General features: G+C 43.0%; 1 protein-coding gene across 1 annotated transcript in view; it reads left to right on the top strand.

Moving 5' to 3' along the window:
- LOC126201295 (uncharacterized) overlaps positions 1 to 19,968 on the top strand; it is a 63,444-nt gene extending 43,476 nt beyond the window's left edge. The window contains exon 3 of the mRNA XM_049936774.1: positions 19,447 to 19,968. Coding sequence (XP_049792731.1) covers positions 19,447 to 19,764 — 318 coding nt within the window. The 3' untranslated portion in view covers positions 19,765 to 19,968. The remainder of the gene's footprint in view (positions 1 to 19,446) is intronic.
- The last annotated feature ends 5,509 nt before the right edge of the window (positions 19,969 to 25,477 follow it).

Here is a 25,477-nt window from a genome sequence, read left to right as displayed (position 1 = left end):
AATAAAAATTGGACCATTTACCATCATATGAGCTAACAATTAATCCAATGGCCTCTGCCATGTCATTTTAAGCGCCATTTTTGCATTTAACCAGTGCACCTGTACGTGTCAATATTAACCCTAGAATACCCAAGCTATTTTATCATGGTAGACACTTGATGTGAGTCTGAGAGACTAATAGGCATTTTTTCTTATAATGTTATTTTTTCACTAAGACATCAGTGAAAATATGAACAAAAACTATTTCAAGCAAGGTTTTATTAATATCAGTGTTCCCTCCTGTGAGTCCAGGGGTAAGAATATGTCCAAGTTATTCATGCCTATCATAAGAGGCAATAAAAAGGAGTTTCATATGTTTCGGCGTTTATGTGATGGTCCTCTCTAGGGTTTGACCTCCATTTTTCAAAATTTTCCCAAAGAGCGAGCCAGTTGGGGAAGGGCACCTTACATGGTGCATTGTGTCCATCATGCATTGACATCTTTAGCCCACTTTCTCATCGTCGCATCGCAGTCCCGCCCGTTCTCCATCTCTTGGGTGAGGATACCTTCCTTGGTGCATTTTTCACCTTGCACTATGCAGTGTCTGTTTCTGTGTTGGTGATGGACATGGACTTCTTTGCACCTGATATCCAGCACGGTAGCCAGTCCCTTGTGGTGGGGCCGCCATGTACCCTGTTGGATGTAGCCCCCTGACCACATAGGGATCGCTCTGCTGATGCCTGTGCTGTTAACTTCCCACGTATCCGAAGGGGTATCAGGACTCCTATCAATGGCCATCTTGTCAGGTGGCCTCTGCTCCGGCTGGGTGGCGCCCGTGGGGAGGGCCCCTGGTCGGAGTGGGTGCCATCAGGGCAGATGACATGTGATGAAGCGTAGTCCATCATCTCTTGCTGGTGATGAAACACCAGCAGTCTCTAAGCATTCAAGAGCTCAATTCAACACACAAAAGTACGACCCCAAATTGTTCCCCTGCCTGGCCACACCATGGAAGAACGTCAGGCTAAGGATGGCAGTGGATCTTATTTGCCCCGGTACCTTGTATGTTCGAGAGATAATGGAGAATCTTTTATGACAACGAAGACTCAGTTTTTTGTTGAGCACTTAGAGGACAAGTTTGGGGAGGTGGGTCAGTCTTGATCAAAACAGCATTCTCTGCCCAGTCACGGGTGTTACTTGCTTGTGACAAGCTGGGGGATGTTTCTGTAACCATCACACCCCATAAGAGCTTAAACATGGTCCCATGTATCATATTTCACATGGACCTCCTTTTGCAGTCTGACGAGCTGCACGCCAATTTAGAGTGGCGAGGTGTACATTTTGTCCGGCGTGTCCACCGGGGTCCAGGGGATAATCATGTTGCCACCGGTGCCATCTTGGCCTTAGAGGGATATACATTGCCCAAGAAATCAAGGTGATGGTCTACTGCTGTGATGTAAAGCCCTATATCCATCTCCCGATGCAGTGCTTTAAGTGCTAGAAGTTAGGCCGTATGTCTTCCCACTGTACTTCTAGCATCACATGTTGAGATTGCGGACACCCATCACTCCATGCGCCCTGCCTCCGATCTGTGTCACCAGCGGAGAGCACCATTCGCCTTGCTCGTTAGACCGCAGCATTCTCCAGAAAGAGAGAAAAATTTTGGAGTACAAGACCCTGGACCGACTGACCTACACTGAGGCCAAGAGAAAATTTGAATGCCTGCATCCTGTACGTATGACATCATCTTACACCGCCGCTACAACAGTTCTGGCACCATCAGCTCCACCAACCCCAGTCACCTCTCAGAGCTGGAAGACCACACCTGCCCCCTCAATGGTCGGGGGCATTTCCCTCCCTGTTGCTCCTGCACCACCTACTTTGGGAACAACACCCCCCTAACTATCGGGGATGTCCATCCCCACTTCTAAACTGGAGAACTGTAAGTCTTCTTCAGCTTCTCTGACTAAGAAGGGGTCCCTTGGATCACTCCCTTCCCAGGTTTCTGCTAGTGGGAAGAGCCCAAAAGCAGCTGGTCGTAGGGCTTCACGCTCATCCTTAGTCCAGGAGACTGAGCCAGTGAAGTCCTCCCAGCCAGGGAAACCCAAGGAGAAGCGAGAGAAATCCAAAAAGAAAACCCCTAAGACCAAGGAAACTGTGGTGGCATGAACAACACCGCTACCTACAAGCTCTGCGTCTAAGGATGGGGTGGAGATTTTGGCGTCCGCTGAGGACCTATATCTCCCCAGACCCTCAGACAAAATGGATATAGACAGCTCAGGCAAAAAGTCGGTGGCAGCAGGTGACTCTGAGGCGAAAACTTCCTCATTGAATGTTACATGCCTTCCTAGTCTCATGATGATATCATCCTCCAGTGGAACTGCCGTGGTTTTTTCCACTGCCTGGCTGAGCTACGGCAACTGTCCAGCTATACACCTACTGTCTCCCCCCTGTGGGTCCGGGGATTACAATAGGTCTGAGGTATTCCTGCCTGTTGTATGAGGCGACTAAAAGGAGTTTCACACGTTTCCGCCTTTGTGATGGTCCCCTGTAGAGTTTGACCTCCATTCTTCAAAATTTTCCCGAAGAGCGAGCCAGTTGGGGAAGGGCGCCTTACAAGGTGCATCGTGTCCATCATGCATTGAGATCTTTAGCCCACTTGATCGTTGTTGCATTGCAGTCCTGCCCATTCTCCATCTCTTGGGCGAGGTCACCTTCCTGGGTGTTTTCCAACATGCACAATGCAGTGTCGATTTCTGTGTCGACGATGACCATGGACTTCTTTGCACCTGATATCCAGCATGGTAGCCAGTCCGTTGGGGTGGGGCTGCCATGTACCCTGTTGGTTATAGCCCCCTGTGCCGTTCACTCCCCACGTATGCCAAGGGGTCGATGCCTATCCCCCTGGGAGATCTTTTATGACAACGAAGCACCAGTTTTTTGCTGAGCATTTAGAGGACAAGTTCGGGGAGGTGGAGGGCTTGTCTAAAATGAGATCATGGTCAGTCTTGATCAAAACAGCATCCTCTGCCCAGTCATGGCAGTTACTCGCTTGTCACAAGCTGGGGGATGTTTCTGTAACCATCACGCCACATAAGAGCTTAAATATTGTCCAGGGTGCCATATTTCACAGAGATCATCTTTTGCAGTCTGCCGATGAGCTGCGGGCTAATTTAGAGCGGCGAGGTGTACATGTCATCAGGTGTGTCCACCGGGGTCCAAAGGATAATCAGGTTGCCACCAGTGCCTTCATCCTGGCCTTTGAAGGTGATACATTGCTCGAGAAGGTCAAGGTGATGGTCTACCGGTGTGATGCGGTGCTTTAAGTGCTGGAAGTACAGCCATATGTCTTCCCGCTGTACTTCCAGCGTCACATGCCGAGATTGCGGACTTCCCAATACTCCATGTGCCCTGCCTCCCATCTGTGTCAACTGCGGAGAGCACCATTCACCTTGCTCGCCTGTCTGCACGATTCTTCAGAAAGGAGAATCATGGAGTACAAGACCCTGGACTGACTGACCTACACTGAGGCTAAGAGAAAATTTGAACGCCTGCATCCTATGCGTATGACATTGTCTTATGCCGCCGCTACATTTCTGGAACTATCAGTTCTGCAAACTCAGGTCACCTCTCAGAGCTAGAAGACTACACCCGCACCCTTGATGGTGGAGGGGAATTTCCCTCCCTGTTGCTCCTGCACCACCTACTTCGGGAGAAACACCCCCCCCGATCCCCCCCCCCCCCCCCCCACCATTGGGGACGTGAGTCCCCACTTCTAGACTGGAGAAGTGTAAGTCTTCTTCAGCGTCTCTCACTAGGAAAGGGTCCCTTGGGTCACTCCCTTCCCAGGCTTCTTCTAGTGTGAAAGACGACATTTGCCACTGGCCGAAGAGCCCAAAACCTGCTGGACGTAGGGCTTCACGCTCATCCTCAGTCCTGGAGATTGAACCAGTGAAGTCCTCCCAGTCAGGGAAACCCAAGGACAAGCGAGAGAAATCCAAAAAGAAAACCCCTAAGACCAAGGAAATTGCGAAGGCACCCAGACCACCGCTACCTACAAGCTCTGCGTCTGAGACTATGCTGGAGATTTTGGCATCCACTGAGGACCTAGATCTCGCTGGACCCTCAGACACAATGGATATAGACTGCTCAGGCAATAAATTGGTGGCAGCAGGTGACTCTGAGGCGTAAACTGCCTCAATGAATATTACATGCCTTCCCAGTCTCACAATGTCATCCTCCAGTGGAATTGCAGTGGTTTTTCTTCCATTGCATGGCTCAGCTACGGCAACTGTTAAGCTTTCCACCTGCTATCTGTGTTGCCCTCCAGGAAACCTGGTTCCCAGCAATGCGGTCCCCTGCCCTCCATGGCTGTAAGAGATGTTACAGGAACCATAGCGACCATAATCAAGTGGAGTGTCAGGTGTAGTTTGCGTTTATGTCCTAAACTCAGTCTGTAGTGAACCTGTGTCCCTTCAAACCCCTCTTGAAACTGTGGCTGTCAGAATACGGATGACACAGGAAGTAACTGTCTGCAATGAATATCTCCCTCCAGATGGTGCAGTACCCCTGAATGTATTAGCTGCATGGGTTGATCAACTCCCTAATCCTTTCCTACTTTTGGGAGATTTTAATGCCCATAACCCCTTGTGGGGTGGTACCATGCTTACTGGCCGAGGCAGAGATGTCGAAACTTGACTGTCTGACTTCGACCTCTGCCTCTTAAATACTGGGGCTGCCACACATTTCAGTGTGGCTCATGGTAATTACTCGGCCATTGATTTATCAATATGCAGCCCAGGACTTCTCCCATTTATCTACTGGAGAGCACATGACGACCTATGTGGTAGTGACCACTTTCCCATCTTCCTGTCACTACCCCAGCGTCAGGCACACAGACGCCTGTCCAGATGGGCTTTGAACAAGGTGGAGGGGGGAACTTTCACCTCTGCTGTCACCACTGAATCTCCCCCACACGGTAACATCGATGTTATGGTTGAGCAGGTGACTAGCGCACAATTGTTTCTGCGGCAGAAAATGTGATCCCTCACTCTTTAGGGTGCCTGAGGCGTAAGGCAGTCCCTTGGTGGTCGCCAGAAGTTGCTGAAGCTATTAAGGAGTGTTGTCGAGCTCTACAGCGGCACCCTTCCCTGGAGCACCTCATAGCCTTTAAACGCCTCTGTGCCCGTGTTCGCTACCTTATCAAGCAACGGAAGGAGGGTGTTGGGAGACATACGTCTCCAGCATTGGGTGTCACACGTCAACTTCCCAAGTCTGCACAAAGATCAAATGTCTTTTTGGGTACCAGGCCCCAACAGCTGTCTCTGGTGTTACAAGAAATGGCGAGCTATGAACCGACGCAAACGCAATTGCCAAGCACTTTGCTGAGCACTATGCTTGAGCCTCTGCGTTGGAGAATTACCCCTCATCCTTTTGCACACACGAACGTTGGCTGGAAGGGAATGTCCTCTCATTTACTGCATGCTGCGGTGAATCCTATAATGCCCCATTTACAGAGTGGGAGCTCCTTGGTGCCCTTGCACATTGCCACGACACAGCTCCTTGGGCTGATCGGCTTTTTTGATGTACATAAAGCATACGACATGACCTGGCGACATCATATCCTTGCCACATTGTATGAGTGGGGTCCCCGAGCACCACGCCCAATTTTTATCCAAGACTTTCTGTCTCTCCGTACTTTCCGTGTCCAAGTTGGTGACTCCCATAGTTCTATTGATATCCAGGAGAATGGAGTCCCACAGGGCTCTGTATTGAGTGTATCTCTATTTTTAGTGGCCATTAACGGTCTAGCAGCAGCTGTATGGCCGTCCGCCTCACCCTCTCTGTATGCAGACGACTTCTGCATTTCTTACTGCATCACGAGTACTGGTGTTGCTGAGCGGCACCTCCAGGGAGCCATCCACAAGGTGCAGTCATGGGCTCTAGCCCATGGCTTCCAGTTTTCAACCACAAACTCTTGTGTCATGCACTTCTGTCGGCGTCATACCATTCATCCGGAACCAGCACTTTACCTTAATGATGATCCACTCACTGTAATGGAGACATCAATTCCTAGGACTGGTTTTTGATGCTTAACTGATGTGGCTCCCTCATCTTCACCAGCTTAAGCGGAAGTGCTGGCAGCACCTCAATGCCCTCCATTGCCTGAGCAACACCATTTGGGGTGCAGATCGTTGTATGCTGCTGCAGTTCTACAGAGCCCTTGTCCAATCCCGAATTGACTATGTGAGTGTGGTTTATGGTTCAGCAGCGCCTTCAGCATTGCATTTACTTGACCCTGTGCACCACTGTGGAAGCGACAGTAGCTTTTAGGATGAGTCCGGTGACCAGCACACTGGTGGAGGCCGGTCTCCCTCCACTGCAGATCAGACGTGTGCAACTGCTTGCCAGTTATGCAGCACACATTCATAGTTCCCCTGAGCATCCAAATTACCATCTCCTTTTCCTGCCCGTGGCAGTCCATCTTCCTCATTAGTAGCCCAGATTGGGGCTAGCGATTGCGATTCGCATGCAGTCCCTTCTCTCTGAACTGGATTCCTTCCCTTTACCACCTCTATTGTGGTCCATTCACATATGCCTCCATGATGTACGCCTCGGATGCAGCTTTGTCTGGACCTTTTGCATGGCCCTGAGGACTCCGTTAACCCTGCGGCTCTCTGCTGTCACTTCCTCTGGATTCTTGAAGTGTTCCAGGGCTCTGACGCAGTTTACACTGACGGCCCCATGGCTGACGGTCACGTAGTCTTTGCCTATGTTCATGGAGGACATATTGAGTAGCACTTTTTGCCAGTTCGCTGCTGTGTTTTCACTGCAGAGGTGACGACCATAGCTCGTGCTCTTGGGTACATCTGTTCAAGCCCTAGCGAGTCGTTTCTCCTGTGTACTGACTCATTGAGCAGCCTACAAGCTATTGATCTGCATCCATTCATGGGTGCATCTATGCCCTGGAACAGTCCTGCGGTTCCGTGGTGTTTGTGTGGACCCCAGGTCATGTTGGAATCCCTGGCAATGAACTTGCCGACAGGCTGGCCAAACAGGTGGCACAGAAACCGCTTCTGGAGATAAGCATCTCCGAAACTGACCTGTGTTCGGTCTTACACCGCAGGGTTTTCCAGCTTTGGGAGACGGGATGGCATAACAGCACACACGTGTCATTAAGGAGACTATGAATGTATGGAAGTTTTCCATGCAGGCCTCTCGCAGGGAATCAGTTGTCCTCTGCGGGCTCCGCATGTGAGTAACGCATGGTTACCTACTCCGTCACAAGGGCCCACCTCAGTCTCTCTGTGATTCCCAAATGACAGTTGTCCACCTCTTGCTGAACGGCCCACTTTTAGCCGCTCTGCGGCAGACTTTTAACTTTCCCAGCACCATTCCTTCGGTGTTGGTCAACAATAACTCCACAGCAGCTTTAGTTTTACGTTTTATCTGTGGGAGTGGGTTTTATACTTCTGTGTAGGTTTTAGTGCATAGCCTTTGTCCCGTGTCCACCCTAGTGCTTTTAGGGTGGAGGTTTTAATATGTTGCAGAGTGGCTGGCTTTCTCTTCTTATTCAGTTGGCCAGCCACTGTAATCTGCTTTCATATTTTACTCTCTTCTGTTTCTAGCACCTCTCTGTTGTTTTCTTGTCCTCTTTTGATCCTTTTAGTGTACTTTGCCTTCCCTTCATTCTTGTGGCTTTTCTTTTCTTTCCATTTTGTGTTATCTGTTTCCTCCGTTTTATTCTCAAACATGTGGCATTGCTTTATTAGGAACAAGGGACCGATGACCTCATAGTTTAGTCCCTTCTCCCGCCTTTAAACCAACCAACACCTGCTATCTGCATTTCCCTTCAGGAAACCTGGTTCCTGGCAATATGGACCCCACTCTGCCACGGCTATGAGGGATATTACAGGAACCGTAGCAACTATAGTCGAGTGTCAGGTGGAGTTTGCGTTTATGTACTAAACTCAGTCTGTAGTGAACCTGTGCCCCATCAATTCCCTCTTGAAGCAGTGGTAGTCAGAATAAGGATGATGCAGGAAATAACTGTCTGCAATGTATATCTTCCGCAAGATGGTGCAGTCGCACTGATTGATCAACTCCCTTAACCTTTCCTCCTTTTGGGAGATTTTAATGCCCATAACCCCTTGTAGGGTGTCACTGTGCTTGCTGGTTGAGGCAGAGACGTCGAAACTTCACTGAGTTTGACCTCTGCCTCTTAAATACTGGGGCCTCCACTCATTTCAGTGTTGCTCATGGTAATTACTCGGCCATTGATTTATCAATATGCAGCCCAGGACTTCTCCCATCTATCCACTGGAGAGCACATGACGACCTGTGTGGTAGTGACCACTTCCCCATCTGCCTGTCACTGCCTCGGTGTCAGGCACACGGACGCCTGCCCCGATAGGCTTTAAACAAAGCAGAGTGAGTAACTTTCACCTCTGCTGTCACCGTTGAATGTGCCCCACATGGTAACATCAATGTGATGGTTGAGCAGGTGACTACAACAATTGTTTCTGCAGTAGAAAATGCGATCCCTCACTCTTTAAGGTGTCTGAGGCATAAGGCAGTCCCTTGGTGGTCGCCGGAAGTTGCTGAAGCAATTAAGGAGCGTCGCCGAGCTCTACAGCGGCACCCTTCCCTGGAGCACCTCATAACCTTTAAACGGCTCCATGCCCTCGTTCGCCAACTTATCAAACAATGGAAGCAGCAGTGTTGGGAGAGCTACATCTCGACCATTGGGTGCCATACATCACCTTCCCAAGTCCGGGCAAATATCAAACGTCTATTCAGGTACCAGACCCCAACAGGTGTTCCCGGTTTTGCCATAAATGGCATGTTATCTACTGACGCAAACGCGATTGCCGAGCGCAAACGCGATTCCCGAGCACTTTGCTCGGGCCTCTGCATTGGAGAATTACTCCCCAGCCTTTCGCACTCTGAAACGGCGGCTGGAAGGGAACGTCCTCTCATTCACTATATGCCACAGTGAATGCTGTAACAACCCATTTACAGAGTGGGAGCTCCTCAGTGCCCTTGCACATTGCACCGACAGCTCCTGGGCTTGATCGTATCTACAGCCAGATGATTAAAATTCTCTCATCGGACTACAAGCGACATCTACTCATAACCTTCAACCAGATATGGTGTGATTTCGTCTTTCCATCGCAATGGTGGGCGAGCACCATCATTCTGGTGCTCAGAACTGGTAAAAACCCACTTCATGTGGATAGCTATAGGCCCATCAGCCTCACCAACGTACTTTGTAAGATGCTGGAATGTATTGTGTGTTGGCGTTTGGGTCAGGTCTTGGAGTCACGTGGCATACTGGCTCTGTGCCAGGGTGGCTTCCGCCAGGGTCCCTCTACTGCTGATAATCTTGTGTCCTTCGAGTCTGCCATCCGAACAGCCTTTTCCAGACAGCAACACCTGGTTGCTGTCTTTTTTGAGTTATGTAAAGCACGACACGACCTGGCGACATCATATCCTTGCCATATTGTATGAGTAGGGTATCTGGGGCCCATTCCCGATTTTTATCCAAAACTTCCTGCCGCTCCGTACTTTCGGTGTCCAAGTTGATGCCTCCCATAGTTAAGTCCATATCCGGGAGAATAGAGTCCCACAGGGCTCTGTATTGCATGTCTCTCTCTATTTGTAATGGCCATTAACAGCCTAGTAGCATTAACGGTCTAGCAGCAACTGTCGGGCCCTCCGTCTCAGACGACTTCTGCATTTTGTACTGCTGCTCCAGTACTGGTGTTACTGTCACTCACAGTGAGCCATCCATAAGGCGCACCCATGGGCTCTAGCCCACGCCTTCCAGTTTTCATCCGCAAAGTCGTTTGTCATGCACTTCTGTCGGCATCGTACCACTCATCCGGACCCAGAACTTTACTTTTATGACGTGCCACACACTGTAGTGGAGACTAATTTATTCTTAGGGCTGGTTTTCGACGCTAGATTGACTTTGCTCCATCATCTTCGTCAGCTTAAGCAGAAGTGCTGGCAGGACCTCAATGCCCTCCTCTGTTGCCTGAGCAACACCAATTGCGGTGCAGATTGCTTTATGCTGCTGTGGCTTTACAGAGCCCTTGTCCAATCCCGAATTGACTATGGGAGTGTGGTTTATGGTTCGGCAGTGCCCTCAGCATTGCATTTACTCGACCCTGTGTGCCACTGTGGGGTTGGACCAGCGACAGGAGCTTTTAGGTTGAGTCCAGTGACCAGCGTAGTGATGGAGGCTGGAGTCCCTCCATTGCAGATGTGACATGGATAACTGCTCGCCAGTTACGTAGCACACATTCGTGGTTCTCCTGAGCATTCAAATTATTGCTCCTTTTCCCACCTGCGGCAGTCCATCTCTTGCATCGGCGGCCCAGGTTGGGCAAATGATTGCAGTTCACATGCGGTCCCTTCTCTCTGAACTTCCCTTTACCACCTCCACTTGCGGCCCGGCCCGTTCATGTACGCCTCCATGGTGTATGCCTCGGCCGCAGCTTCGTCTGGAGCTTTCATGTGGCCCTAAGGACTCCGTTAACCCTGCGGCTCTCCGCTGTCACTTCCTCTTGATTCTTGACATGTTCTGGGGCTCTGAAGTGGTTTACACTGAAAGCTCGATGGCAGATGGTCATGTTGGCTTTGCCTATGTTCACGGCCGCCATATTGAACAGCATTCCTTACCCGATGGTTGCAGTGTATTCACTGCAGGACTGGTGGCCATTTCTCGTGCACTTCAGTATCTCCATTCAACCCCTGGGAAGTCTTCTATGTACTGACTCCTTGAGCAGCCTGAAATCTATCAACCAGTGCTACCCTCATCAACCTTTGGTAGCGTCCATCCAGGAGTCCATCTATGCCCTGGGACGGTCCAGTTGTTCAGTGTTGTTTGCCTGGACTCCTGGTCATGTCAGAATCTCAGAAAAAGAAGAAAAGAACTTGCTGACAGGCTGGCCAAACAGGCTACCTGGAAACCACATCTGGAGATGGGCATCCCCACAACTGACCTGTGTTCGTTATTACGCTGCTAGGGTTTTCAGCTTTGGGAAGCAGAATGGCAAAATCTCAGTACACACAACAAACTGTGAGCCATTAACGGGACCACGAATGTGTAGAAGTCCTCGATGAGGACCTCTCGCAGGGACTCTGTGGTTCTCTGCTGGCTCCACATTGGCTAGGCCTGGGCGACCCACGGCTACCTCCTGCACCGTGAAGACCTGCCTGAGTGTCGGTGCGGTGCCAGTGGCTCATATTCTTCTGCTTTGTCCTTCTTTGGCTGCCCTGTGACTTCATTATCATTGATTTTAGCAGACAATGCCTGATCGGCTGATTTGGTTTTACTTTTCATCCGTGAGGGTGGGTTTTATCATTCGATCTGAGTTTTAGCACATGTCATTTGTCCCTCTGTGTCCTCCACCCTAATGCTTTTACGTTGTAAGTTTTAATGTGTTGCAGGGTGGCTGGCTTTTCCTTTTTACTGTCATGGTCGGCCAGCCGCTGTAATCTGCTTCCTTGTTTTGCTGTCTTCTGTTTCTTGCATCTCTTTGTTGTTTTCTTGTCCTTTTGGTGTTGGTTGCCTTTCCTTCATTTTTGTGGTCTTTCTGTTTTGTGTTATATGTCTTGTCTGTTTCATTCTCACACTTGTGGCATTGTTTTATTAAGAACAAGGGACCGATGACCTCGTAGTTTGGTCCCTTTCCCTCTTTTAAACCAACCAGTGTAAATATTTGATGTTGTTAAGTACTTTTTTTATTGTTTTTTCTAAAATTCATTGAATGGTAAACCCTGGAAAAAGTTCCTCTATATTTCTTATAAATTTTCAAACTATATCAATAGACTTTAATCCTGGAAACATTCTGTTTTTGTGTCACTAGAGCAGTTACTGCACTTCGCTATAGAGGTTGAATGCTCACCGCGAAGTTTCTTCTGCAGTTACTACTAACAGGTTTCTGTATTTTTCCTTTTTTAGTGTCACGCATGTAACAATGCTACTTTTCTAAGAGTTTTTATTCTGTTAGTACTGCACTAAAAAATAAACTCCGTCCAAACTGGCTATGAAGGCCCAACGGAGCAGACCGACCGCTGTGCCATCCTCAACCTCCAGCTTTCTGAAGTCCTAGTTTTGATATGTGATTGAACCAAATCTTCAGTGAGTTCAACGACGTCAGGTTTTCATTAAAAAATACGACATGTGATACAGGAGTAAGTATGCACCAACTGATCTAATGAGTCCACCTACCTTTCTATTCATTATAGCACTTTATTATGTCAGGCTTAGAAGCATGCTCAGTAGTTGTAGAAAATAGCACTACACTCTTACTCTTTTTTGGCATGTACCATAGTTTTGTATGATCACAAGTGAAACCCAATTCTGCAATATGTTCCTTCCTGCTTTTCTTTGGCGAAAATTCTCTACATACAAATGTTTTATTTAGTAAGACTATTACTATTCCTACAACTGTCAACCAACGCTATAGTATGAAATCTGCCAGATCCATAGGTGTGAAGAAACTATCCATTGATGATATTTCAGCAAATACTGAATAGTCTGTTGCAAGATGAGTGACACCACTGAAAGAAACATTTTTACCTCTTTCATTTCCTTCTTTTTTTTAGATATGCCAGCCTTTTCAATGGATAGAAGTGTTTAGAGTGACATATCCAGAAAATTTTCATTCCATACATATCAGGTTTTGAAATCTTACACTGCCCAAATGCATACCATCTGCAGTTCATTGATCATCAGGTTTTCATTTGGTAGATAATATTTCCCCAAGATTATGATTTATGTCTTCCCAGATGCCTGAGTGCTGCAATTTTTTTTCTCTCTCTTCATCTAGATGTGCTTGGATAACTCAGTTGGTAGAGCATTTGCCTGTAAAAAGGCAAAGGTCCAGCAAACAGTTTTAATCTGTGAGGCAGTTTCATATCAACACGCAGCCCAATGCAGAGTGAAAATTTCATACTTAACAATACTAATTACAGCTACGATTGCACTGGTTATTGTAACTTAACCACTCCACCACCCTTCAAGCGCAGTGTGAACACTGTGCTGGTTGAAACACAAGTCCCTGTGGTTACTTCGTTTCCAAACTTCCTAGTGTAAATATCACTATGGAAGTTGTTACAATAATCAAGGACAGGCCTTCTGCTCATCATGACAGTTGTGCGTATTGTAAATTTAGGGAATTTAAAGAAGGTAGTGTTAAAGGGGTGTGCCTATGTGAAAAGTTTGATCACTGCAAAGGGAATGGAGAAGTATTTTACACGTCTGGACATCTCTGTGGATCACCTGATGATGCAGCTCTAAAAGTGAAGAACCAAATGGAGAGAGTTCAACAAGAAACTACGCTGTTATCTGAGATATACTGTATGTGAATGAAATGGGAAATCTGTATAAGACCCTGAGAATTGTTTTTAAACTGAATTTCAGTTTTCTGACACTTTGTGCTACCTGCAATGTTCAATAAGGTGAGAGAATAATTACCACTACGAAATTGCTAACAAAAGACGTGGTGGTGTTGAACATAAAATGGCAAATTGTTCAAATAATAGTCCACGTTTTACAGTCTAAAAACAAGAAAAAAGTGTTGTTTGACCTCATAATATGCCTGAAATAACAATATATGCATCCATGCATGTGTTCATACTACACATTTAAAACAAAACAAAAACCCAGTTCCCCAAACAAAATTTTTTGAATAATATTTTGGTCCAAAATTCTTTGGGAGCATATATCTATGCGATAATTATTATATTTAACATTTCAGAATAAGGTTAGTAATGAATGAATTTCTGGCACATTGCTTTCATTCAAAATATTAAAACAAAGTTTTAACTTATTGAATAAAATTGCAGCAGCATTGCACATTGCAGCTGCAGAAACTAATTCTGTTTCAAATAATACATCATATTTAAACAATAACCAGTAGTTAGTAAAATGCACATGTCTCATGAATTATCACATGATTAACACTTAGATTGGCAAACACCTAAATCTGCTTACTCCTGTGACAACATCTCCGCCCCCCAGTGCTGGGCATTTTACTTTGACTCTCAGGTGCAAGCTTAGAAAAAAAGTTTATTAATTGCTCTTTATGCAAATGTTATATCGTTGTACTCACACATCTTTCATCAGTAGGTGAGAAAAACAGTGCCGATTGTAGGATTAAAACAAATTATTGTAGTGTGTTATGGACGATATATGAGTAAAATGATGAGTTTATATGTCTATACACAGTGAAACTGAAGAGTATGTCAAGGAAAATGACTTATTACTTCTGGTAGTCCTTTTTCATGTGATAGAGCTGGAAGCATGGTTGCACACAAAACACCACTTTACATACACTGCACTGAGAAGATGCATCTTTTTTCTTGGCTGCCGCTCCTCCTTTCTGAGCACACGTTACATGTTTCCTGTGCTTTCTTTTTTCTTGATGGTATAGTATTCTGTCCAGGAAATAATTTCCAGCTAGTTGTCGAATATTAGCACCACTTGTGGAAGGTTGGAGACAGTACTTCATGTCATGCAAAGGTCCTTACAAACAGCAATAATAAACTGGCTGGCACTAATATTTTTTTTCCATTACCTGCCTTGGAAATAGCCATGAGAAATAGATGAAATGAAAGAGCGATGGTCAAAAATTCCGTATGACATTGTCTGGTCACCTAGATTTACACCAAACTTGTTTTTATTTTAATCGAGGACTGCTGCTGGTTTGACAGGTCAGGTTGACAGGAGATAGAGAAGATCCAAAGAAGAGTGGCGCGTTTTGTCACAGGGTTATTTGGTAAGCATGATAGCGTTACAAAGATGTTTAGCAAACTCAAGTGGCAGACTCTGCAAGAGAGGCGCTCTGCTTCGCGGTGTAGCTTGCTGTCCAGGTTTCGAGAGGGTGCGTTTCTGGATGAGGTATCGAATATATTGCTTCCCCCTACTTATACCCCCTGAGGAGATCACGAATGTAAAATTAGAGAGATTCAAGTGCGCACGGAGGCTTTCCGGCAGTCGTTCTTTCCACGAACCATACACAACTGGAACAGGAAAGGAAGGTAACGATAGTGGCACGTAAAGTGCCCTCCGCCACACACCGTTGGGTGACTTGCAGAGTGTAAACATACATGAAGTGTATGTCAGAACCTCCATGTTGTTATATTCTATTGGATGACTGGTGCCAAGACAATGGCAGATCCGCTCGGCTGTTGTGAGAATGTGTGCCACTTTTGCTCTCAGTACACTGGTCCTCCATAGTCCTTGTAGTCTGACCAATGTATGACACGCCAGAACTGCAAGAAACATGGTATACGCTCATCTTATGCAAGCCTAGATTGCCCTTTATGGAACTTAAAAGAACCCTGATATTTGATGGTAGTTGAAACACACACTTTACATCGTATTTCCGCAAAATATGACCAATAACAATTGAGACTCTTGATAGTCTCCTGCGATAAGGAATCTCCCCCCCCCCCCCCCCCCGATATGCTGAATCAGACATTAAACACTGCACTTTTGAATATAATCCTGCTTGTCCAAAACAATGGTAGCATTGCCCTTGTCCACAGGTATCAATATTCCTGGTGGCACTATTATTTCAGATAGAATGTTGCTAGCGAAAATATTAAATTTTAAATTAGTTTTTAGAGCATCGTAAATAACATCTAACATAGCACACACAAGCATTGAAACTGTATTTTCCAGAATGTGATATAGGCCCAATTATTAGAAAGATGTAATTGACAGATGTCAAATATCAAAGAGTCACTTCTGGTTTTGCTTGAACGAGAACTGCATCTTTAATGTGAGAACTGGATTTTTTAATAGACCTCAACTCACACCTCTACAAGTAGGGGCTACTCAAAATCTCTTTGCTGAGTATGTTTAATATTGTGCAGGCATACATAAATTAACCTTCAATGACTCATTCACTATACGCATCAAAGACAGACAAAGTTTAGAGTAAGATACTCTGAACACATACAGCACTGAAAAGTGGAAACACGTACATCACATTTGCAAACTATTTCATGTAACAGAATCACCACCCTACTGCCATAAAAACAATGCCAGTAAGCAGGAATAATAATTTGTAGACAGCTGATGTCCACTACCACAACCCAGAAAGATCCATTACAGTAACTTTAAGCAAAAGATAAGTCATCCTTGTCACTTGAACAAATTACTTTTCGATGTTATAATCCCACACCGAAAAAAGCTTTCCTGTCTCGTGAAGAACATGGTGAGTACCATACACTCTGTCCTCAGTTATCGAAATAACCATACAAGTTTTAAGAGTATATGAGATGACGGTAGAAATGTTCTGTCACATACTTCAGATAATTCATGGTGATACTGAAATGCAACACACTGTTTTTGCTGTATTTATATAAAGTTGTGCTAACGCATGTAAGTTAACTTGCAGTGACTGCCCTTTAGCACACGAGTGAAAGACAAGCATGCAGTGTAGCATAAGATACTCTGAAAAACTAAAGCCCGTAAAAGTGGCAATATATATCGTACACCACATACGCAAACCACTTCACATTAACAGTATTACTACCCTACTGGTATGAAACACCACTAAGCAGTAATAATAATTTGTACACAACTAATAAAAACCTACCACAAAAACATCCAGTACAGTAGCTATAAGCATAATAGACATGCCATCCTCTTCTCTTGAACAAATTAATTTTTGAAGTTATAATCTATGCCTAAAATTTCCAAAAAAGATTGTGCGTACCTGAGGTTTTGAATAAACCTGTGATTTCAGTCCTTAGATTCCAGACTATATACCGATTATGATATTTTCACCCTCAGGCTGCCTCTAACGCACTCTTTCTTGGATTAAACTTAACAGTTTCTCACGTTCCATATTTCATGTGCAAGAACGGCATCAATTTGACCGAAAAAATGAACTGATTTGATTTTCAATGATTGTCATCCGAAGACTGTATGTTTGGGAGATGGGACTGACTATGTGACCGCAGCCTAAGTGGCATATTGATTTGAAAAGATGGACCATCTTTGTCCAATGTCGGTCGTTGGCGGAATTCACTGATATCGGTGCCACTGTGACTGCAACATAACAGAGCCACATAACAATGTGGGTTGTACAATAAATGTTGATAATATACGCTATTGTTGAAGGGGAAACTAATAGGTAATACAACTGACAGTCATAAATGGTGCAATACACTTTATTACATCGCTGTAGTTGAATTCATAAGAGCAAAATTTGTCACGATTGTAAAATTTCATACACTAGGTTAGGAGCAATGGGGTCAGTGAGCGGAAAAATGTGGGAATATTGCACTAATCACAGAAGTGCCAGCACTGCGATAAGGGGGAATGATTTCTGGAAAAATATACAGTAGCTTCTAAAGTTTATAGAATACTCAACTGTAGTTCATAATTTACATGACGTGCAAACACTTGTATGCGCTGGAAAATTCTCAAAAATATTCATCTTATCACGTAGAAAGCCCTACACAATGAGATTAATGGGAAGCAATTATTTTTGAACTGGGATACTGTTGCCAAACGTTTCCAAGAAAGACAAATGTAGTGTATTATTGACGATGAAGTAAGGATTTTGCAAAAGTTCAAAGATAGACTCTATGTCACAGTGCCTACAAGCTTTGTATATTAAGCCTTGTTATCACAAAAATGACATGAATAGTAAATATTAGAATCTGCAATACAGAATAAATATAGACTTTTTGTAATATTGTGGATGTCATGACTGGGCATAAATAGTGACTGTACACGCGGCTTTCTGCAGACACTGAAAACATGTTTATTTTATTTTCATTATAATTGTCACATTGACGTACTCGTAATTGATGCCGTTATTTTCTTTTGTCTCATCGGTAAACTTCACTGAGGGATGTGCATACCGGTAGCTAACAGCCTGGGTAAAGTTATTAAAGGTATCTACATACCTTCAATTTAACTATGCAGTTTATCACATGAGACATCATCATATCAGAGTGATAAACTGTACGATTACCAGAGATATCTGCGCAATACAGGCAGGATGGCAGACTTGTCTTTTGTGACTATAAACTGTGCAGTTCTCTCTGATAATCTAATTGTCGTCACTAGACCCTCATTCCGTCACCATCATGACATATATGAAAAAGAAAGGTGCACTTTTAGATTTTATTGACTGTTACTGCAATCTTTCTGAACTTTGGGATACAAAATGTGCTGCTTATTCCAATTGTGGAAAAAAAGCAACCACATACAATGTTTTAATACAAAAACTGAAATGTCTAGAGCCAGATGCGTCTTGTGATAGTGTAGTGAAAAAAATAAACAAACTTAGGTCCACTTTTCGGTAAGAATTATGGAAGGTTAATGATTGAAAGAGTTATGTTCAGGGTCTCTGGTATTTCAATGAACTGATTTTTTTGTTGCACCAGAAAATGTCGGATCGAGGTGAATCAACTAGTGCAGCTGATACTCAAGGCAGTGAAATGTCGGAAGTGGACATGCAACAATAAAATGATAATACCATATTAATTTTGTATTTTAGAAAAAAGAAAGTGAATATCCAAACCTTGTTCTCTTGCCATGCACCTCTTCCTTAACTGTCAAAATAATTGCGGGAAAGAGGCAGACATAGAAGAAGCATAACTGCAACTGTTCGAAGCTGTTTGAGATTCCAAATCTTCATTTGGGAAGCCACTGATTACCGGTATAGACATAAATGCTGAAATGTCTTCATGAAAAGATTATGTAAACACGAGCACGCTATAACTACTGGTATATATAACTGCAGTATTTACAGTCATAGGCAATAGAGTGATATGCTTTCCAAGTATGGTACTGTGAAACTGGAAACCAAAATTATGAAAACAATTTCAACAACTCTCCTTGCTATAGGGATACGATATATGTAATTCATCACTGAGCAAACAGAATATGTCTTCATCAAAATATCGTTCAACTGGAATGTCTCATCAGAAATGAAAATATCTGGATCAGTCTAGGTGGTTTTTGAAAGGTTCTCAGAAAATGGAATGTTTAGTCCTCCCCCCCCCCCCCCCCCCTCCCTTTGAGACTGTCGTAGATATGCATGTTTTTAATCACATCAGTCTGGCTCATTCCAGTGGCAGCCATTAAAACTTCATAATTTGTATCAACTATTGCCCTTAATACGAAGCTTAATGTGCCTTTGTAGCTGATGTAAAGAGAGTCAGAATTTGCTTGTTTCTTTATGTGAATATGTGTTTTCCATCAGCCACTCCAAGACAGAGCAAAGATTGTCATTTTCCTAGAAACTTACGAGCACCTTCCTTCACTTTGAGGAATCTGAAATTGAAATAATCAGTTATTTACATTTAGTGTATGTAGGTATTTACCATAACAAATAAACTTTAATTGAAAGTGTGTATTTAGCATTTTTTTAAATTTTACTCTGTACTTTCATTCTTAATTTTGACCAAATATTTCTGTTTATATAGGTTCCAGTTCACACACCCGGATTGACTTCATCAGAGCAAACATCCAGTTCTTCATTTGCAGCATCCAGCAAAAAAGTAATGATGGCTCCTCAATCACACGATCGTTTCATAATGCCCACACGGTATTTGGAAGCTGAAGACGATGAATTCTTGACATTGGCAAGGGGTTATGCAGTTAAGCTGAGGAAATTAACTCCACAACAGCTAATGTTTGCTGATAAAGTGATCAATGACACATTACTTGATGCTCAAATGGGTCTCTTGACCAGAGGCAGCTACGTGGTTCACTCGTCAGGAATTCCGGCAACTCCTAGTTGAAATTGGCATTTGTGGTTTCATACTTCATCCAACTCTCCTTCAGAACATCAATTTGGGGAAAAAAAACCGGTGGAGAGATTCTCTTATAGTGGTGATGATGCACAAATATAACAATAATGATGATGATTTCTGAACACATTCTCATGTTGCGAATTTGATGTAATATTTTTGTAAATAATAAAGTAGCTATAGTGTTTCCATAGATCATTCTTGTTTGGTTTAGATCCAATTATGAAATTTTTGCCTTATTGACACACGATAAGAATGACGCAAAAATTTTTGGAATCTCTAAACACATTCTCCCATTTAAATTTCACGGGGTCCTATTCCAGATCCTGTGTAACTTTCATTGACGTTGACTTCATCCTCACTGAAGATCAGCTACATACTTCTGCTCACAGTAAACTTACTAAAAAACAACAATACTCACATTCTGACAGTTGCCATCCTTCCCTTATCAAATGTTCCCTCCCATACATCCTAGGCAAGCATATCTGATCAGATGCAGACTCTCTGCAGCAATGTCACATTGTAAAGCATGTTCTGCAACAGGATATTGTGGCTAGTATACACCCTCTGTCTATGCCCATTTATCCTAACTGGTAAGTTGATAGTAATCATGCCAATGTAGAATAGCGAACAGTGTTTACATAACAGATAGTACATGATATATGTCATTTCACAGTATGTGTTTGCCAGTTACAAGCATTGTACAGGTAGTGTTAAGAGGATGCAAGGGTAAGTCTTACAGCGGGAATGATCAGGAGGTTAGGAGGTGGGTGCAGAAGGAGCACAGTGTCTCACAAGGATATTGTTTAGATTCGGAGGAGGGGAGGGGGGTGTGGGAGGGGCAACAAAACTCGGTTGTAGGTCTGGTGTGCAAAATGTCAGACAGTGGGATCAGCAGTACCAGGATTAGATGTGAAAGCTGCTTTTGAATTAGGCTAGCAGAGAGAAATATTTTCAGTGAAGACTGAGGTGACAATGGTAGTCAAACAGAAACGACACTTTTATTCAAAGACAATAATTACAATGAAGTCACCATGATTCATGCATGTTATAAAAAGTGGGATATGGTTTTTGATAGGATGTGTTGTCACCACAGATGGCAATGCATGCTCTGCAATGTGCTCCCATGCTGGCCACATGGTTGTAAGGAGTTCTTGGGGTGGGGAATTCAATTCCTCCCCTCAACATTGTTGACAACTGCTGGTTGGATATTGCTGCATGTGTCTGTGGTGCAACACGTTTCCCCACAGCATCCCACAAGAGTTCAATGGGATTTAAATGATAAGTGCAGGCCAGTCTATTTGCTGAATATCCTCTCATTCCAAGAGCTGCTCCACCTGTGCTCTTTGATATGGTCATGCACTGTCACCCATAAAAATAAAATCAGGGTCGAATGAACCCCTGAGAGGATGCACATTGGGAAGAGTATAGCGTCACAATATCATTGACTGGTGAATGTATTGTATTCAAAGATTTGGAAGCCAGTCTGCCCACACAACATTATGTCTTCACATGTCATAGCACATTGTAATCCTACCCTCCCACACATCACCAGTAAATTTTCAGTCTCTTCTTAAAAATAAATTCATTTCAAAAGCTTCGAGAGGCATAAGCTGTACAAATAATTTTTTTTACTTATCTTCATTTTCTCGTTGTTGGCTGCAGTTCGTCATGTCTAGGGGTAGATTCTTCAGGCTGAAATTTGTTTTTAACTTTGTGGGTTCCAGATGATTAGATAAATTTTAAGTAAGCTGTTGCATGACTCCTGTTTGCACTTGTTTTTTTTATGATGTCACATTCTTCTATATCACACTGACTTTACTATCTCCATTTCCAAGGCATGCCCACCACTCCTAACTCATTCTGTGGTACTAACAATGTTCCAAATGAAATGAGCGTATGGCAATCGTTGGCCGGGAGGCCCCATCGGGGAAGTTCGGCTGCCAAGTGCAAGTCTTATCTCAGTCGACATCACACTGGGTGACTTGCGTGCTGGAGACGAGGATGAAATGATGGTGTGGCAACACAACACCCAGTCCATGAGCAGAGAAAATCTCCAACCCGGTCAGGAATTGAACCTGGGCCTGCTTGCATGGGAGGCGAGCACGTTACCAGCAAGTGGACTAATATTCCAAAGAGTTTACTAAACAAAAAAAGTTTACAAACTTTCTTGACAAAGGAAGATTCTTTACCAAGTTATATATCATTATTTTGTAAATGAGTCCAGAAATTAAATTTAATAAATAGTGCACAAATAATAATAGGAATTTTAAGTATGATAGATATTTCGTAATTTCAAATATTTCTAAAAGAAGAGCAATTTTAACTGTACATGCAGAGTTAGTACATATCGATTATAAGAAATTAATTTCTTTTTACACATTTTAGCCTGAAATACAATACATCATATACAAAATCATATGAAATTCTTTAATGAAACAGCTGAGATAATTATAAGCTATTTAAGCTATACAAAATTCGAAAATATCCCTGGTTTCGGCTATTTCTATTAAAGAAAGATAATGTTAGAAGAGGGTATCCCATTACCATATCCCCCTCACAAAATTTGAAAACCATGTGTTTACAATATTTTGTGGCAGACTGTAAAGTTTGCCAAACAGTGTACAAAATGATGCCAAAAGTTAGAATCTAGAGTTATAGAAGTATCTGATACATAACACATTACAGAAAACATAAGAAAAATATTTACTATGTCATAATCTATACATACATCACATCTACATCTACATTGTCATCTACATTTAACCTCTGCAAGCCACTCAATGGTGTGTGGCGGAGGGCACTTTACGTGCCACTGTCATTATCTCCTTTACCTGTTCCAGTCGTGTATGGTTCGCGGGAAGAACGACTGTCGGAAAGCCCCTGTGCGCGCTCGAATGTCTCTAATTTTACATTCGTGATCTCCTCGGGAGGTTTAAGTAGAGGGAAGCGATATATTCGATACCTCATCCAGAAACGCACCCTCTCGAAACCTGGACAGCAAGCTACACCGCGATGCAGAGCGCCTCTCTTGTAGTCTGCCACTTGAGTTTGCTAAACATCTCCGTAACCCTATCATGCTTACCAAATAACCCTGTGACGAAACACGCCGGTCTTCTTTGGATCTTCTCTATCTCCTCTGTCAACCTGACCTGGTACGGATCCCACACTGATGAGCAATATTCAAGTAAAGGTCAAACGAGTGTTTTGTAAGCCACCTCCTTTGTTGATGGACTACATTTTCTAAGGACTCCCAATGATCTCAACCTGGCACCCGCCTTACCAACAATCATGATATGGCATTCAGATTTTCAGATCAGTGGAACATGCTGTCACAAGACAGTTGATACAAATAAATGTAACTTCATTACAAATAAATGTAACTCCATCCCATATCTATGCCTGAATATGACATAATGTAATGTCAAAACTGGTTGCCTAATAAATAAAACCAAAATAACGGCCGTTGGTATTGTATTATTGGAAATTGATACAAAATCAAAACAACATTGCAACACTAAACTATAGAAATAAATACAGAGACAATGTAAATTACTAGAATTACAAATTGTAAGGGATTATAATCACTCGTTCAGAATCTTCAAAAGAGAAGAGAAAAATTTCAGAGCCTAAGTGCACATTGAGTGAGCCGACTTTTAACGACTTGAAAAACTCACGACGGGTACAAGGAATATAGTACAAAATCACATCAGCCACATAAACCATAGTATTTACGGATATGTTGACTCTTTAATGGACAAAATAATGAAACAATATTAGGGCCTAAGTTTACGATGTGTGGACTGACCTGTTAATCCAAACCACACTGGTTACCAGCAAAAAAATCTTTAGACACAACAAAATGAATAAAACTCATAATCATATCAATGAGTTCAGTCATATGCTAAGAGTAATTGTAAGAAGCATCTAGCCTCAACACACACACACACACACACACACACACACACACACACACACACACACACACAGAGAGAGAGAGAGAGAGAGAGAGAGAGAGAGAGAGAGTTGTAATGACCAGTGGTACCCAAATGTCTGTTCACAACTCAAGTGCCAATCAGATGCAATATTGCAATAATTAGGATAAATACAGGTAAAAAGAGTCATAGTTAGCTTTTAATGATGACATAATCGAGTAGCTTTATGATCAAAATCAGTGTATGAAAGCAGACTTGTATGAATACATCTTGTTATATTGTCTATACTGGTAAATGCCGTCCACATTATTTGCTAATTGTCCATAAAAACTAACCTACATACATAGAGACCTAGAAGATTCATTTACAACAGATTAAGAAAAAAAATCCAATTTAAAGTTACATAATGTACTGGCAAGTCAATCCCCCTACTTGAAGGGGGAAAAAAAATTATGTGAAATTATACTGCCTGTAGCAGTCTTCGCTAACAATTTACAAATCTCAGTCACAACACTGATGTAGTTGACAGATGCTTGAGTACATTACCCAGTACCTATGGTCTCTTGTAAGTTGACTGGTCCAGCAGGATACAGCCATACAGTAGTGTGGGGAGTGAATCTGCCCACATCTTTCAGTTTCCTAGAGTTCTCATCAAACATTTCAGCAGGTAGGTAACTCCTTGTCTAGCATTCACGTCAAATCCTGAAACATTGTTTTATGTACTAAATATGCTGTTCAATACCTTCTTAACAACACACAAGATATGCTCTCCCTATTCATTTTTCAAAGTCAGTTATATGGGATTTATGTCAGGTGCAATTAAAAAGTGTTCACATATGAAACATTAATAAACAGAGTTAAATGTAATGAAAAAAGTGAACTAATAAGGTATTACACACAGACATGATAAGGTACTATTCCTAATTTTTACAGCACAAATTATGAGCATTTTCCCATTTCAAAATTGTAAAAGGATGTACTCATTTACTCTCATGGCATATATATATCAAATTCTAAAGCACAAATCTATAACAGAACATAATTATATAGTGTATCATCGATTTTAACTCAGTCAACAGATAAGACAGATCTTTAAAACTCATATCATCTTACATACTGAATTCATGACAAACAAAACACAATTATATAGTTTTATGATTCTACAAATAGATTTAAATTCAGTCAATGGATAAGACAGAACTCTATAAACTACATGATCTTACATAACAAATTGACGACAAACAAAATACAGTTTGTGATTAGCACCTACATCACTATAATTAAACATAGTATCCCAAAACTTTTGATCAAAACATAAATGAGAAATCTGATATTCCTTCTGTTCAACTTCAGATACCTGTGCCATATTATTAACACAGTTATTTTTGTCTTATTGCAAGTGTATATTGGGGGTCCTGTACTTCTTTTGTTTCCTCGCACCAAAATTGTGGACCTCCTTGGAGGCAGACTGCCATTTCCCGAGTAGTTACTTCTATGATTGTTTCTCCTATTAAATTGCCCATGGTTATCCCCATTATTCAATTCTGCTGGTGTTCAAAATTTCCGTCTCTATTAACATTTTGACCGTAATAGAAGTCACCACTATCTCTGTTATTGTAGTTATTACCATTGTGATCTCTATCATTTCAATTGTTATGGTACATACTTCTTTCTTTCTTTCTATGGCCCTATCCAGCCCGTCAACATATCGTAAAAATTGTTCAAGACAATTGTCCGGTCTGCCTACTAAATACCACTGCAACCTTTCA

This window comes from Schistocerca nitens, chromosome 1 (assembly GCF_023898315.1).
Source record: "Schistocerca nitens isolate TAMUIC-IGC-003100 chromosome 1, iqSchNite1.1, whole genome shotgun sequence".
Classification (NCBI taxonomy): domain Eukaryota; kingdom Metazoa; phylum Arthropoda; class Insecta; order Orthoptera; family Acrididae; genus Schistocerca; species Schistocerca nitens.
This window is presented reverse-complemented; position numbering and strand designations above follow the sequence as displayed.